The following is a 14486-nucleotide window of genomic DNA, read 5'->3' as shown; positions in this document are numbered from 1 at the left end:
CCTGGCCGCAAAAGTAGCACTTCGGGCTTCCGGTGTTGGCGGGCTGCTGCGCGGCACAGGCTTGCACCGCACTCGAGTCGGATGATGAAGACGCCCACGAGGTCCACGAGGGTGCTGCGTGGTTGGAGGTGTAGGCCTCCATGTTCTGGAAGGCCATCTCCAGTGAGTTTGAGAGGTGCACTGTCTCTAGGAGGCCGAGTGTACCCCCTTCTAACAATCGCTGGCGGATGTAGTTCGATTTAATGCCTGCGACATAGGCGTCCTGGATCAACAGCTCCGTGTGTTTGGTAGCCGATACCGCCTGGCAAGCACAGTTCCGGCCGAATACCCATAAGGCACGCAGGAATTCGGCTAGTGATTCCCCAGGGTGTTGTCGCCTTGTGGCAAGAAGGTGCCTAGCATACACCTCGTTTACAGACTTTACATATTGTCCCTTCAGCAGCATTATCGCCTCCGTATATGAGGGGGCGTCCCTGATGAGAAGGAAAACTTGCGGGCTCACCCGTGTGTTGCATATCTGCTGCTTTTGGAGCTTGGTGAAGTCTTCGGTGGAGGATCCGAGGTACATTTCGAAGCAGCTTAGCCAGTGCTCGAATGTTGCAGTGGCGTAGGCTGCCTGTGGGTCCAGCTCCAGGCGATCAGGCTTGAGCGATGAATTCATCTTGGAAGTTTAGCTTATTAAATTGATGTACCATCAATGAACACAAGACAAGTAGTGAACATAACACGGCAGCACGGTAGCACAAGTGGATAGCACTGTGGCTTCACAGCGCCAGGGTCCCAGGTTCGATTCCCTGCTGGGTCACTGTCTGTGCGGAGTCTGCACGTTCTCCCCGTGTGTGCGTGGGTTTCCTCCGGGTGCTCCGGTTTCCTCCCACAGTCCAAAGACGTGCAGGTTAGGTGGATTGGCCATGATAAATTGCCCTTAGTGACCAAAAAGGTTAGGAGGGGTTATTGGGTTATGGGGATAGGGTGGAAGTGAGGACTTAAGTGGGTCGGTGCAGACTCGATGGGCCGAATGGCCTCCTTCTGCACTGTATGTTCTATGTTCTATGTTCTATAACTGAGGCTTTAATAAACTAAACAGAAAGCCTCCTGGCCTCTGATCCCGAACTGGGTCAGAGGCAGAGACTAGCCGCCTTTATACCGAGTCCGAGGGGAGGCAGAGCCATCAGGCAGTGGTTTACTACATTACACGTAATACAGTAGCCGTTTACCACAATACACATATTATATACTACAGTGGTTTACCACAAGGTCTTAGTCCCTCATAAACCAAACTCACTGCCTTCCCTTGTCTCCTCTGGCAGATGTTTTTTTACTACAGTCGCTCAATGCCGTACTGTGTAAATGCAATGCCTGGTGTGGCACTGAGGATTATACAGTGCAGGAGGGTTGCCACCATCTGTACAGTGTCAATTAATTTCCATCTTGGACAAGAAGGAACATTATTCGATGACCTTGTCTAGGGAGGGTAAAATTTCAAACGGGATTCCTGCTGCTGATTACTATAAAACTGTGGGAAAAGTCCATTTTCAAGGATACCAGGCTACACCAGAACCTGTCTGTGATTCTCACCAAAGTCAAAAAAAACAGCTAACAGTTACTCTTTACAGCTCAAACATGGTCACCTGGGTGGGTTATGAGAGGAGTCACATATAGTCTAGAGTGAGTAAAGACAACCAGTTCCTTCACGATAAACGATTGATAAACTTGCGGCATTTTTACAACAATCCAGTAAGCTCACTTTTACTGATATTGGCTTTTCACTATCAGACTACTTTGAACATAATTCAAAATCTCAAACTGCCATTCAGGGATTTGGGCTCATGCTGTCTGGATTTTTAGCTCAGTTAACGTATTATATTACCATTAGGCTCATTTAACTATGTGTTTGTGGGATTCCCCCGGCGCCCGGGGCCTAAGGAACCCACTTGGGAGACCTCGCCAGCCCGCCGTTTAGTACTGGTTTTCACAAACGTGAACTAGTCTTAATTGCACCTGTGGGGGTCTCGCAAACCATTAGGGACCCCTGGGTGGTCGGGGACAGGGCAGGGTGGGACTCTAGCACTCCTTCAAAAACCTGGGCACCTTTGCACTGCCAGCCGGGCACACTGACAATGCCACCCGGGCATCCTGGAAGTGCCAGCCTGGGGTGCCCAGGTAGCACTGCCAGACAGGAAGGGGCACTGTCAGGGTGCCAGGATGGCAGTGTCAGGGTGTGCAGTTGCCAAGTTGGCACTGCCAAGGATTGGGCCTGGGGGGTCTTACCAGTTGGTGGGGGGGGTGAGTGGGCTTCCCCGAAGTTGTGAGGAGGGGGGGGGCACTAAAAGTGGGCGGGGGGAGGATCAGGACAGCCAGACAAATGGTACCCCGGTTTGCGGGGAGCATTTCCTGCTGGCGAGAAAAGCCCCCCGCAAGGCCACAAAAAAGACAAAGTGCTGTTAAATAGCGAGATATTTCTTAATATTGCAGCCACCAAGAGACACCCTGCTAAAGGCGCCCAACCGGACATAGATTGTTTCCGGTTAAATCATGCTCAGGATTATCATCCCATCTGTCTGGGCTGGATTTTCAGATCAATTTCCTCTCATCTGTAAATACGGACAAAGTTCTAAATACGTTGTTTTCTTAAATTGAACATACAAAACTGCTGTTTAATACAATATTTGTTTTGACTGCATAAGTGAATTAAGGCAGCACGGTAGCACAGTGGTTAGCACAGTTGCTTCAAAGTTCCAGGTCAATTCCCGGCTTGGGTCACTGCCTGTGCGGAGCCTGCACGTCCTCCCCGTGTGTGCGTGGGTTTCCCCCGGGTGCTCCGGTTTCCTCCCACAGTCCAAAGATGTGCAGGTCAGGTGGATTGGCCAATTGCCCTTCGTGTCCAAAAAGGTTACTTGGGGTTACTGGGTTATGGGAAAGGTGGAGCTGTGGGCTTAATAAGGGTGCCCTTTCCAAGGGCCGGTGCAGACTCGATAGGTCGAAGGCCTCCTTCTGCACTGTAAATTCTATGATTCTATAAGGGACAAACAAAATAATTAACATAAGAGGGCAACATATAGGGCGGGATTCTCCGGGTGCGTTCGCCCGGCGACCAGAGAATCCCGCCCGCGTTCAATAGAGGCATTGTCTGCCTCTCGCCCGTGGCATTCTTGCGGTGGGGAGGTGTGAGCATCCAGCCTGTATAGTTTTAGATTTTGTTCATAATCTTTTTCAGATCGAGGATGTTATAGCTGAGCTCCGGCTAAGACAATGTGCTAACACTAGAGTTGGGAATTACTTTACACGGGGAGTGTCTGGAGGAGAGAGACGACGGGTGAGCATTGGAGTGCAGCTTCTGTGGAATCCAGGTAAACAGCAATTATTTATCCCTCTGTTAAATGTTATGTTGTTCTCTAATGTGCTGCAAGCACCTGAAGTCATTTACTACCATACCAATTGTCATTATTCACAAGTGAACTTAGATAGTGAATGTTGGCATGCTGCTCACTCACCTTGGGTCGCAATCATGTGGCTAACTTTTTGAGGTACCCTCAATAATGATGCTTAGAGATTAAACTGTAAAGAAGGCTTTATTAGGCTAATAACTATGCTACAGATTTGGACGAGAGCTGACTGCTATACAGACCATGAGGCAGGCCTTTATGTATGGCTCCCAGATGGGCGGAGCCAGAGGCGGAGTCCCCAGTGTTCCAAGCCTGGTCTTAAAGGGGACATCACCTTACATGATGGTAAGGCAGTAACCATTCATCACATTCACCCCCTGTTTAAAAAGGAGTCCGGCGGGGGTGAAGTGCCATCATAGGTCCATCCGTCTCGGCGGCCGGATCGTCCTCCTCGATCTCCTCAGTTCGGGCGGTGGTGCGGCGGGCACGGACGTCCCGGTTGAGGGCACATCCGGGAGCACAGCGGTCGGAGCTTCGGTCCGGGTCGGGGCAGAGGAACTAGGCAGGGCCGGGGGTAGTGGAGCCGGGGCAGAGGAACTAGGCAGGGCCGGGGGTAGCGGAGCCGGCGCCGGCGCCGGCGGGGTGTGTAAAGGGGGGGCGCACGGTAGGAGCTCACCAATGGGTGGTAGGGCCGGAAGGGGGTGTGTTGTAGGGGGCGACGGGTCCTGCAGGGGAGCGGCGCGGGAAGGGGCGTCTGTGGTGGAGGATCCAGCGGGCGCCAGATCCCGGAGGGAAACCGTATCTTGCCTGCCGTCGGGGTACTCCACGTAGGCGTAACTGGGGTTGGCGTGGAACAGTCGGACCTTTTCAACTAGGGGGTCCGTTTTATGGCTCCTCGCGTGCCTCCGGAGAAAAACAGGTCCCGGAGCCGTCAGCCAAGGTGGAAGCGAGACCCCGGAGGTAGACTTCCTGGGGAAGCGAAACAATCGCTCATGAGGGGTCTCATTTGTGGCCGTGCAGAGGAGTGACCTAATGGAGTGTAGGGCATCGGGTAGGACCTCCTGCCAGCGGGTGGTTGGGAGATTTCTCGACCGCAGGGCCAGAAGGACAGCTTTCCACACGGTCGCGTTCTCCCTCTCCACCTGCCCGTTTCCCCGTGGGTTATAGCTGGTCATTCTGCTTGAGGCGATGCCTTTGCTGAGCAGATACTGACGCAGTTCATCGCTCATGAACGATGTACCCCGGTCGCTGTGGATATAAGCGGGGAAACCGAACAGGGTGAAGATGCTGTGCAGTGCCTTAATCACCGTGGCTGAGGTCATGTCGGTGCAGGGAATGGCGAATGGGAAACGGGAGTCTCTGAGGAGTCCAGGTAGGCCTCGAAGCACCGCAGCCAGTATTTAAAAATTTCCTTTGCCTCCGGCGTTCGTGCTTCCAGATTGAGCTTCTCTGGTTTTAGGCCTGCATCCATCCTGAATCTAGTTTAGCCTAATAAATTGAGGTACCCTCAATAATGATGCTTAGAGATTAAACTGTAAAGAAGGCTTTATTAGGCTAATAACTATGCTACAGATTTGGACGAGAGCTGACTGCTATACAGACCATGAGGCAGGCCTTTATATATGGCTCCCAGATGGGCGGAGCCAGAGGCGGAGTCCCCAGTGTTCCAAGCCTGGTCTTAAAGGGGACATCACCTTACATGATGATGAGGCAGTAACCGTTCATCACACTTTTACCTTTCTCAATCAAGTGACAGAGCCAACTCCCTTCACAATTCTTTCTGCTTTCTCAGGTTTTTCAATCCACCAAAAAAGCCTGTTTTAGTGTGCCACAAATCTTGCCAAAACCTAAGTGGTCACATCCACAGAAATTCCTTTGCAAACAAGGTGCATAATTTCCTCAATGAACTCCGAGAAGTTTGTGAACAAGGTCCTCCTCACAGAGATTAATGGTATCTTCCACTTACAAAAACTATACCTATTTAGCTGTTTCATCGTTTCCCTTTTCAGAATGCCTGCTAATATTCTACACACAACTTATTTTGATGTTGCTGCTGGGGGTAATCTTGTGAAATTACTGTGAGGGGCAGGCGGGGTACACTTAATTGTGCGGGAGGGGGGAGGGCCACAAGATGCAGCTTTTCTGCAGGCTCTGACACCACTCGCTTTATAATCCGTCTTTTATCCTGTTTGCCCGGCACATGTTCACCTAATCCAAGAGTTAATTCTTGGTCGTGTGTCCCTGGAAGACTCTTGGATAAGTATTGGAGAGAAAATGCCAAAGAACTTGAAGAAATCCAGCATTAAAAGGGTGCCTTTTCAATATGGCGAGTTAAGGGGTCTCTCGACCCGGCGCTCTCTGAGACGCTGAGAATGATGACGGCAAACAGACCAGAGACTCGGCTTGTCGATGCAAAATTTAAGTGCTCAGGAGGCCAAGGTGCAGAATATTAATAAGACGCTTGATGAAACAGAGGAAAGAACCCTGAACGTCAAAAATGTTGCTTCCTCAGCTGAAGCTCGTATTGAATCCTTGGAAAACCAGCTGCGTGGCATGTCAGAAATCCTGGACGATTTGGAAGACTGAAGCCAGAGAAAGAATATCCGGGTTGTCGGTCTGCCAGAAGGAGTAGAGGGTAAAACTCCTGTTAAGTTATTTGAGAACTGGCTGCCACGTTTTCTTAAGCTGGATGTGAAGGCTGGGCATTTCAAATTGGAAAGGGCGCACCCTATATTCTACCGCCGCAGGAGAACTGCACCCGTTTTACTATCCCCCTGGGAGCACAAATCATGAAGCAATTCCATATCCCTTGCCATACAAATTTATGTAATACGATCTCCTATTTGCAATGATTCTTGTTATGTACTGTACCTATACTGCACTGAAATTGTTTTTGCTGCGTTATTTGTAAACAATGGAAAAATCAACAACAAAAAAATGTTTAAACTCATCTTCCCCATGGGGGGATGAAATGACAAACCACGTTTATTTAGAGCTCTAACAATCCAGGGGGAGGGGGGGCAGCAGCTCTAACGATCCAGGTGGAGCAGGGGATGCAACATCTCTAACGATCCAGGTGGGTGGGGGCAGCAGCTCTAATGTTTCAGGTGGAGGGAGGGGTGGGGTGGGGCAAGCAACTGTAATCCAGGTGGAGGGGGAGGGGGGTAAGCAGCTGTAATGATCCAGGTGGAGGGGGGGGGGGAAGCAGCTGTAATGATCCAGGTGGAGGGGGAGAAGCAGCTATAATGACCCAGGTGGAGGGGGGGGGGGAGCAGCTGTAATGATCCAGGTGGAGGGGGGGGGGAAGCAGCTGTAATGATCCAGGTAGAGGGGGGGGGGAGCAGCTATAATGATCCAGGTGGCGGGGACTTCAGCAGCTCCAGGTGTCCCGGTATGGCAGGTGAAGAGGGACATCCCTCAATGAATAAAGATACAGCGGTAAGCAGACTATTGTGAAAGTTTTAGTTCAAAGAAGAAACATAGTGACTCCCAACTAAGTAAACTTTGCTTTACTAACCTGTCACAATTGGCCAATAATGAAATGAAGGAAATGTTTTTGATTCCAGGTATTTTAATATTAGATGAACCCACCTCTGGACTTGACAGTTTTACAGCACACAATTTGGTGATGACTCTCTCAAGACTTGCAAGAGGAAATCGATTGATCCTAATGTCAATCCATCAGCCACGGTCAGATATATTCCATTTGTTCGATCTGGTTGTCCTGCTTTCCTCCGGAGTTACAACCTACTGTGGAACGGCTAAGGATATGATTCCATATTTTACTTCACTGGGATATCCTTGTCCAAAATATTGCAATCCTTGCGATTTCTATGGTGAGTATTGGACGTACTGAAAGTATTGGATGTCAGAGCTAATGCTAGACATAAGTTTGAGTCACTCTGGTCTTGTTGCGATCTGCTTCATTTGCTTTCAATTGTACCATTGGCCTTTTAACTGTGATGGAAAATAAGTCTCTTTGTGGTATTTAGTATTTCTGAACCATTCCCAGAATTACTCTTAATGACATAGTCTGTAACCATAACCTTGAGTGTCCCACAAGAACGTGTATTCTGCCAGAGCTTGTGGTAGGAATTAAAAGAGAAGACACTGAAAAAAAGACATCAGCTCAGTCAACATCTGAAATCGAAAGATGGCTATTATTTCAGGGTGTGACGTTCTAATCAGAACTTCAGTATAACTCGCTTCCAGTAGTCACCAGTTCTTCGGTATCGTTTAAATAAATATCTGCCCAAATAAGTCTTAACTACTCGACAAATAATCAGTTATTATGGCAAATTCTTACTTTCCACAGAAGAAAAAAATGATAGTGTTTTGAGATAAAGCAGTTGATTTTAATTTGAGGGACATAATGGGTGATTGTTGTGCAGTGAACTTACTACCTGCCTGACGTCGTCAGCTGTGATTTCCTGGAGGTTTCTTCACATGAATTACCCCACGCTGCAGCCATTAGTTCGGCACCACATCCATCCTTGTGACGCACTGCCTTCCTCCACCAACTGGAAAGCACAAAGGCTCATTACCTAATTGCAAGATGCGTGATTGTCAGTCAAGCAGCCTTTTTTCCCCCGATTTTCAATACTTTTATGCATTGTTCAAAGAAAATGACAAACAAAATCCTGTTTAATGTCCCAATGGTTTTTCTCAAGGGTTGCACACAGCAGTGTCCTGGAGATTCATCTTCAATTCCATAAGATATAGGAGCAGAATTAGGCCATTCGGCCCATTGAGTCTGTTCCACCATTCGATCATGGCTGATATGTTTCTCATCCCCATTCTCTTTCCTTCTCCCCATAACCCCATATCCCCTTATTAATCAAGAACCTATTGATCTCTGTCTTAAAGACATTCAGTGACTTGGCCTCCACAGTCTTCTGTGGCAATCAGTTCCACCACTCTCTGGCTGAAGAAATTCCCCCTCATCTCTGTTTTAAAGATCAGCCCTTCAGTCTGAGGCTATGCCCTTGGGTTGTAGTCTCTCCTACTAGTGGAAACATCTTCTCCATGTCCAGGCCTCAGCTGGAGGTTTGGCAACCTTACACCTGCCCATTGTTACTGCATTAAGGCCGGAGAAAGTTTGACACCAGAGCCTCATTTACATACTAATCATAGTTCCTTTTTTAAAGTCAGCTCATCGGTTGGGCCTGGCAGGAATTGGGCTGGCTCCTAGACTATCAGATCTTTAATGGGTGAGGGTGAGGGGCTGCACTAGCATCAGAGGGCCTTGCACAGAGCAGCAGTAGGCCAGAGTTCTTTTACCACCTTTATGGATCCAGGATAAGCAGGTACACTCCTCCTGATCTTGCAGAGGCAAATTTCAGCCATTTCCTGAGCATTCGTTAATGGTTTACTTATAGAATGCTGGTTAGGCTGCTCAATATTGGTGCAAATGGGCACAGATCGCACTGAGTCCATTTGTTACTCAATATTACAATTGTGGTTCTACTTGCATTGAACAATTGAGTTGGCATATGACATATTACAAGTGGCTTTCCAATGAATCAGGCAGAAGCTCCAGCTGCCCACCTCTGTACCTTACCCAAGATGGCAGAGACCAGAACATCTGTAAGAAAAGGTGGTATGTGATTGGTGAGCTATTTTCAACGGCTGTTGTCCTATTTACAATGAATGGAAGCATTCAAGATTGGCCCCGGGTAGTATACTAAAGGACCATAGGAACAGGAGGAGAGTGTTCAGCCCGTTGAGCCTGCTCCGCCATTCAGTATGATCATGGATGGATTTACTTATTGTCACGCGTGCTGAGGTACAGTGAAAAGTATTTTTCTGCGTGCAGCTCAAACAGATCATTTAGTAAATGAAAAGAAAATACGTTATAGGGCAACACGAGGTACACAATGTAAATACATAGACACCGGCATCGGATGAAGCATACAGGAGTGTAGTATTAATCAGGTCAGCCCATAAGAGAGTCGTTGAGGAGTCTGCTAACAGCGGGGAAGAAGCTGCTTTTGAATCTGTTAGTGTGTGTTCCCAGACTTTTGTATCTCCTGCCTGATGGAAGGAGTTGGAAGAGTGAGTAAGCCAGGTGGTAGGGATCTTTGATTATGCTGCCCGCTTTCCCCAGGCAGCGGGAGGTGTAGATGGAATCAATGGATGGGAGGCAGGTTTGTGTGATGGACTGGGCTGTGTTCACGACTCTCTGAAGTTTCTTGTGGTTTTGGGCCGAGCAGTTGCCATACCAGGCTGTGATACAGCCAGATAGGATGCTTTCTATGGTGCATCTGTAAAAGTTGGTAAGAGGCAGTGTGGAAATGCCGAATTTCCTTTGTTTCCAAAGGATGTATAGGCGCTGTTGTGCTTTCTTGGTGGTAGCGTCGACGTGGGTGGACCAGGACAAATGTTTGGTGATGCGCACACTTAGGAATTTGAAGCTGTCAACCATCTCCACCCCTTACAAAATGATCAGGGGGTTGGATAGGGTGGACAGTGAGAGCCTTCTCCCGCGGATGGATATGGCTGGCACGAGGGGACATAACTTTAAACTGAGGGGTACTAGATATAGGACAGAGGTCAGAGGTAGGTTCTTTACGCAAAGAGTAGTGAGGCCGTGGAATGCCCTACCTGCTACAGTGGTGAACTCGCCAACATTGAGGGCATTTAAAAGTTTATTGGATAAACATATGGATGATAATGGCATAGTGTAGGTTGGATGGCTTTTGTTTCGGTGCAACATCGTGGGCCGAAGGGCCTGTACTGCGCTGTATTGTTCTATGTTCTATGTTCTATGTTCCCCTTGGAACCAAATTTTGCCATGAGGACTATTGTGGAGGAGGTGTTGCTGTTTATTCTTACTGATTGTGGTCCATGGGTCAGAAAGTAGAGGATCCAATTGCAGAGTGAGGAGCCAAGTCCTAGGTTTTAGAGCTTTGACATGAGCTTGGCTGGGATTATGATGTTGAGGTGGAGCTGTAGTCAATAAATAGAAGTCTGATGTAGGAGTCCTTGTCGAGATGCTCCAGGAATGAGTGTAGGGCCAGGGAGATGGCGTTTGCTGTGGACCAGTTGCGGCGGTATGCGAATTGCAGTCTATCTGGGCATCCTGGAAGTATGGAGTTGATGTGCTTCATGACCAACCTCTCGAAGCACTTCATTATGATCGATGTCTGGGCCATCGGACGGTAGTCATTGAGGCACGTTGCCTGGTTCTTCTTTGGAACCGGTATGATGGTGGACTTCTTCAAACAGGTGGGGACATCGGAACAGAGTAGGGACAGGTTGAAGGTGTCCGCGGACACATATGCCAGCTGGCCCGTACAGGCTCTGAGTGCATGACCAGGGACTCCGTCCGGACCCGTCGCTTTCAATGGCTTCACTTTCAGGAAGGTCGATCTGACTTCGGAAGCTGTGATGGGGTATGGGTGTGCCCGGGGCTGCTGGGGCAGTCAACAGCGGATTGATAGTTTCCTGCTCGAACCGAGCATAGAATGCATTGAGTTCATCGGGGAGGGGTACGCTGCTGCCGGAGATGCTGCTTGGTTTCGTTTTGTAGCCCGTTATGTTGTTTAGGCCGAGCCACAACTGACAAGAGTCTGTAACGCTAGCTTGTGACTCTAGCTTGGTCTGATATTGTGTTATGGCTGATCGGATACTTCAATTCCTTTTACACACTGATCTCCATTGCCTTTACATTGTAGTTACTCAGAAATCTGTTGATCTCTGCATTAAACATACTCAATGACTGAGCTTCCACAGCCCTCGGGGGTAGAGAATTCCAAAGATTCGCAACCCCCTGTGTAAAGATATTTCTCCTCATGTCGGTCCTAAGTGACATCTCCCTTATTTTGAAATTGTGCCCCCAAGTTCTAGACTGAATGTGGCGACTAGGGGCTTTTCACGCTAACTTCATTTGAAGCCTACTTGTGACAATAAGCGATCTTCATTTCATTTTCATTTCATTTCATTTCATATTTAGTGCATCTGCCTTATCTATTCCTTTAAGTATTTTGTAGACTTCAATGAGATCACCTCTCATTCTTCGAAGCTCTATATAAGAATACATAATATTGGCTGAGACATTAGTTATGATGTGCATTATCAATAAATCAAAAAAATCCGTGCCGGTCACAGATATAAATTGGTGAAATGCAACAATGAACTTTGTGCTCAAAATTGTGGTTTTTGTGTCTTTACATTCTTGCCTTGGAGAATAGTCTGAAGTAGTGAAAGAAATCATGACCCGATTAACGGTTTGACAAGCTGCAAATGGACACTTGTTCCACAGGCATAACCATCATTATTCTATCTTAGGAGTGTGATGGGGAAGGAGGTGGGTGTGGTGAAGTCCTATAAGGCAGGAGGGTTTTCATGGGTCCCCACAGCTAGATCTATGACTATGACTATGATGGGGCTTGGGCATCCACACCCACTGCATGTGATAACTCTTGCCAGTGGCAAACTTACACTTTGTGGGGCCCGTTTCTCACCTTCATTTCTGCCCTCCCCCCATGGTGCCATGTTCCCAATGACATCACACCCTTTCTGGCCCCACCCATCCTCACACCACAAAAGGCACAAGCTACAAAAATACACAAACTGAACACTGCTGTTTTTTTAAAAACATTTTATTAAGGTATTTGTAATTTTATAATAATAACAATAACAACAACTGAAAAGAAAGTGAATCCAAATATAAACTTAGTACGTACATAATTTCCATCCCTAACACGTCCCTCCTACCCTTAACAGAAATAGGCGGCTGCCACCGCCGGACGAACCCTAGCGTTGACCCTCTTAGGGCAAACTTTATTTTCTCAAGACTGAGAACCCTAGCCATGTCGCTAACCTACGTCTCTGATTTTGGGGGCTCCGAGTCCCTCCACGCTAGCAATATCCATCTCCAGGTTACCAAGGAGGCAAAGGCCAAGACATTAGCCTCTCTCACCCCCTGGACTACCGGATCTTCCAACACTCCAAAGGTCCAAAGGGCGCCACCTCTGGACTCGGCACCACCTGTGTTTTTAGTAACGTGGACAATGGAAATGACATCTGCAAAGCCCTGCCAGAATCCCCTAAGCCTCGGGCATGCCCAGAACATATGGACATGATTTGCTGCCCCCCCCCCCACCCCCCTGTACACCTTGCACACCTGTCCTCAATCCCAAAAAACTTGCTCATCTGGGCCACCGTCATGTGTGCCCGGTGAAGTACCTTAAATTGTATCAGGCTAAACCATGGCACATGGTGAGGATGTGTTAACTCTGCTCAAAGCATCGGCCCACAGACCCGCCTCTATCTCTCCCCCTGGCTCATCTTCCCACTTGCCCTTTAGCTCCTCTATCTGAGTTTCCTCCGACTCCATAAGCTCTTTGTAGATGTCCGATACCTTCCCCTCTCCCACCCCCGTTCTGGAAACGACCCTGTCCTGTATCCCCTGTGGTGGTAGGAGCGGAAAGGTCGCAACGTGCCTTCGCAAAAAATCCCGTACCTGCAGATACCTGAATCCAATTCCTGCTGGCAGTTCAAACTTCTCTAAATCCCATCTATGAATAGTTCCCCTATCCTGTCAGTCCCTGCTCTCTGCCATCTCCAAAACCTCCTATCCAGCCTTCCCGGTACAAACTGATGGTTATTGCAAATCAGAGCCCAGACCGATGCTTCCTCCACTCTCCTATATTTCCTCCACTGCCCCCAGACTCTCAGGGCCGCCACTACCACCGGGCTTGTGAAGTACCGGGCTGGCGAGAATGGCAGAGGTGCCATTATCAATGCTTCCAGACTCGTGCCCTTGCATGATGCCGCCTCCACACACTCCCACACCAACCACCACCCCCCCCCCCCCCCCCCCCCCCGTCACTACCCACTTCCTAATCATGGCTATATTTGCCGCCCAGTAATAGTTGCTAATGTTCAGCAGTGCCAACCCACCCTCCCCTCGACTACGGTCCAGCAACATTTTCTTCACTCACGGGATTTTACCCGCCCACACAAAGACCCAAATCACCTTGTTTAACATTTTAAAAAAGGCCCTTGGGATAAAGATGGGGAGGCACTGTAAAACGAACAGAAATCTGTGGAGGATCGTCATTTTCATGGTCTGTACCCTCCCCGCCAGTGACAGCGGGAGCATGTCCCACCTTCTAAAGTCCTCCTTAATTTGCTCGACTAGACGGGTCAGATTTAACTTATGTAGTGCCTCCCATTCCCATGCCACCTGGATTCCCAGATAGTGGAAGATATCTCCCACCACTCTAAACGGCAGCTCTCCCAGTCTCCTCTCCTGCTCCCTCGTCTGGATCGCGAACATCTCACTTTTCCCCATATTCAATTTATACCCTGAAAACTGGGCAAATTCCCCGAAGATCCACATAATCTTCCCCCATCCCCCCTAACAGGTCGGAAATATACAGGAGCAGGTCATCGGCATAAAGCGAGACCCTGTGTTCCACGCCCCACCCCGGCCCAACCCCTAACTGATCATCGCTTAACTGTTTTAGTACTTTTAACTTGTAAAAACACGCCTGTATGAATAATTGCTGAATTGAAATCCAAGCTTACCTCTTACCAGAATGACTGTAAAGATGGTCAATTTTGCGATGTGTGAGTCTTGATACAAGCAAACTTAGAACTTTCTGATGAGTAACGAGATGGAATAATCAGCTGATTATATGACTGCGTCACAGGCCAGTGCAGGACAGAATGAGCCAATCCAGAGCAGGAGCAAATATTCCAACCAACAGGATGCATATGCTGCCATTCAGTATATTTCAGAGTCTCATTCAGTTTCAAAAGTTATCTTCCTTACTTCGCCTCACAAAATCAAAGAAGTTATTGTCGTAAAATCATGTGAGTGGAGTATCCAGAGAGTCCAAGACCAATATCAGTGGCTCTGTCTGGTAGGATTCTATTCTTTGTCCTACAGATTTTCTGAAGGTCAGTCTTAAGAGCGATGTTTATTAGAACTATCAACCTGTGACGCACTGCAGCCATTATATCAGACCAGCAATGGCCCATTTTGAAAAATAGGATTTAAACAAGAGAATATGGAGGATGGACAGATTTTCAAAGATTTCCGTGCTTCATCCCTTGTTGGCATGGCAACTTAATTAGCTATTTTCTGTA

The 14486-nt window shown here is 48.3% G+C and overlaps 1 protein-coding gene across 1 annotated transcript in view; it reads left to right on the top strand.

The window, feature by feature from the left end:
* The window catches only part of abcg8 (ATP-binding cassette, sub-family G (WHITE), member 8), a 74540-nt gene that overhangs the window by 11633 nt on the left and 48421 nt on the right, over window positions 1-14486 (top strand). The window contains exons 5-6 of the mRNA XM_072511008.1: window positions 3218-3350; window positions 6953-7222. Of these exons, the coding sequence (XP_072367109.1) occupies window positions 3218-3350; window positions 6953-7222 (403 nt within the window). The remainder of the gene's footprint in view (window positions 1-3217; window positions 3351-6952; window positions 7223-14486) is intronic.

This window comes from Scyliorhinus torazame, chromosome 1 (assembly GCF_047496885.1).
Source record: "Scyliorhinus torazame isolate Kashiwa2021f chromosome 1, sScyTor2.1, whole genome shotgun sequence".
Lineage (NCBI taxonomy): Eukaryota > Metazoa > Chordata > Chondrichthyes > Carcharhiniformes > Scyliorhinidae > Scyliorhinus > Scyliorhinus torazame.
This window is presented reverse-complemented; position numbering and strand designations above follow the sequence as displayed.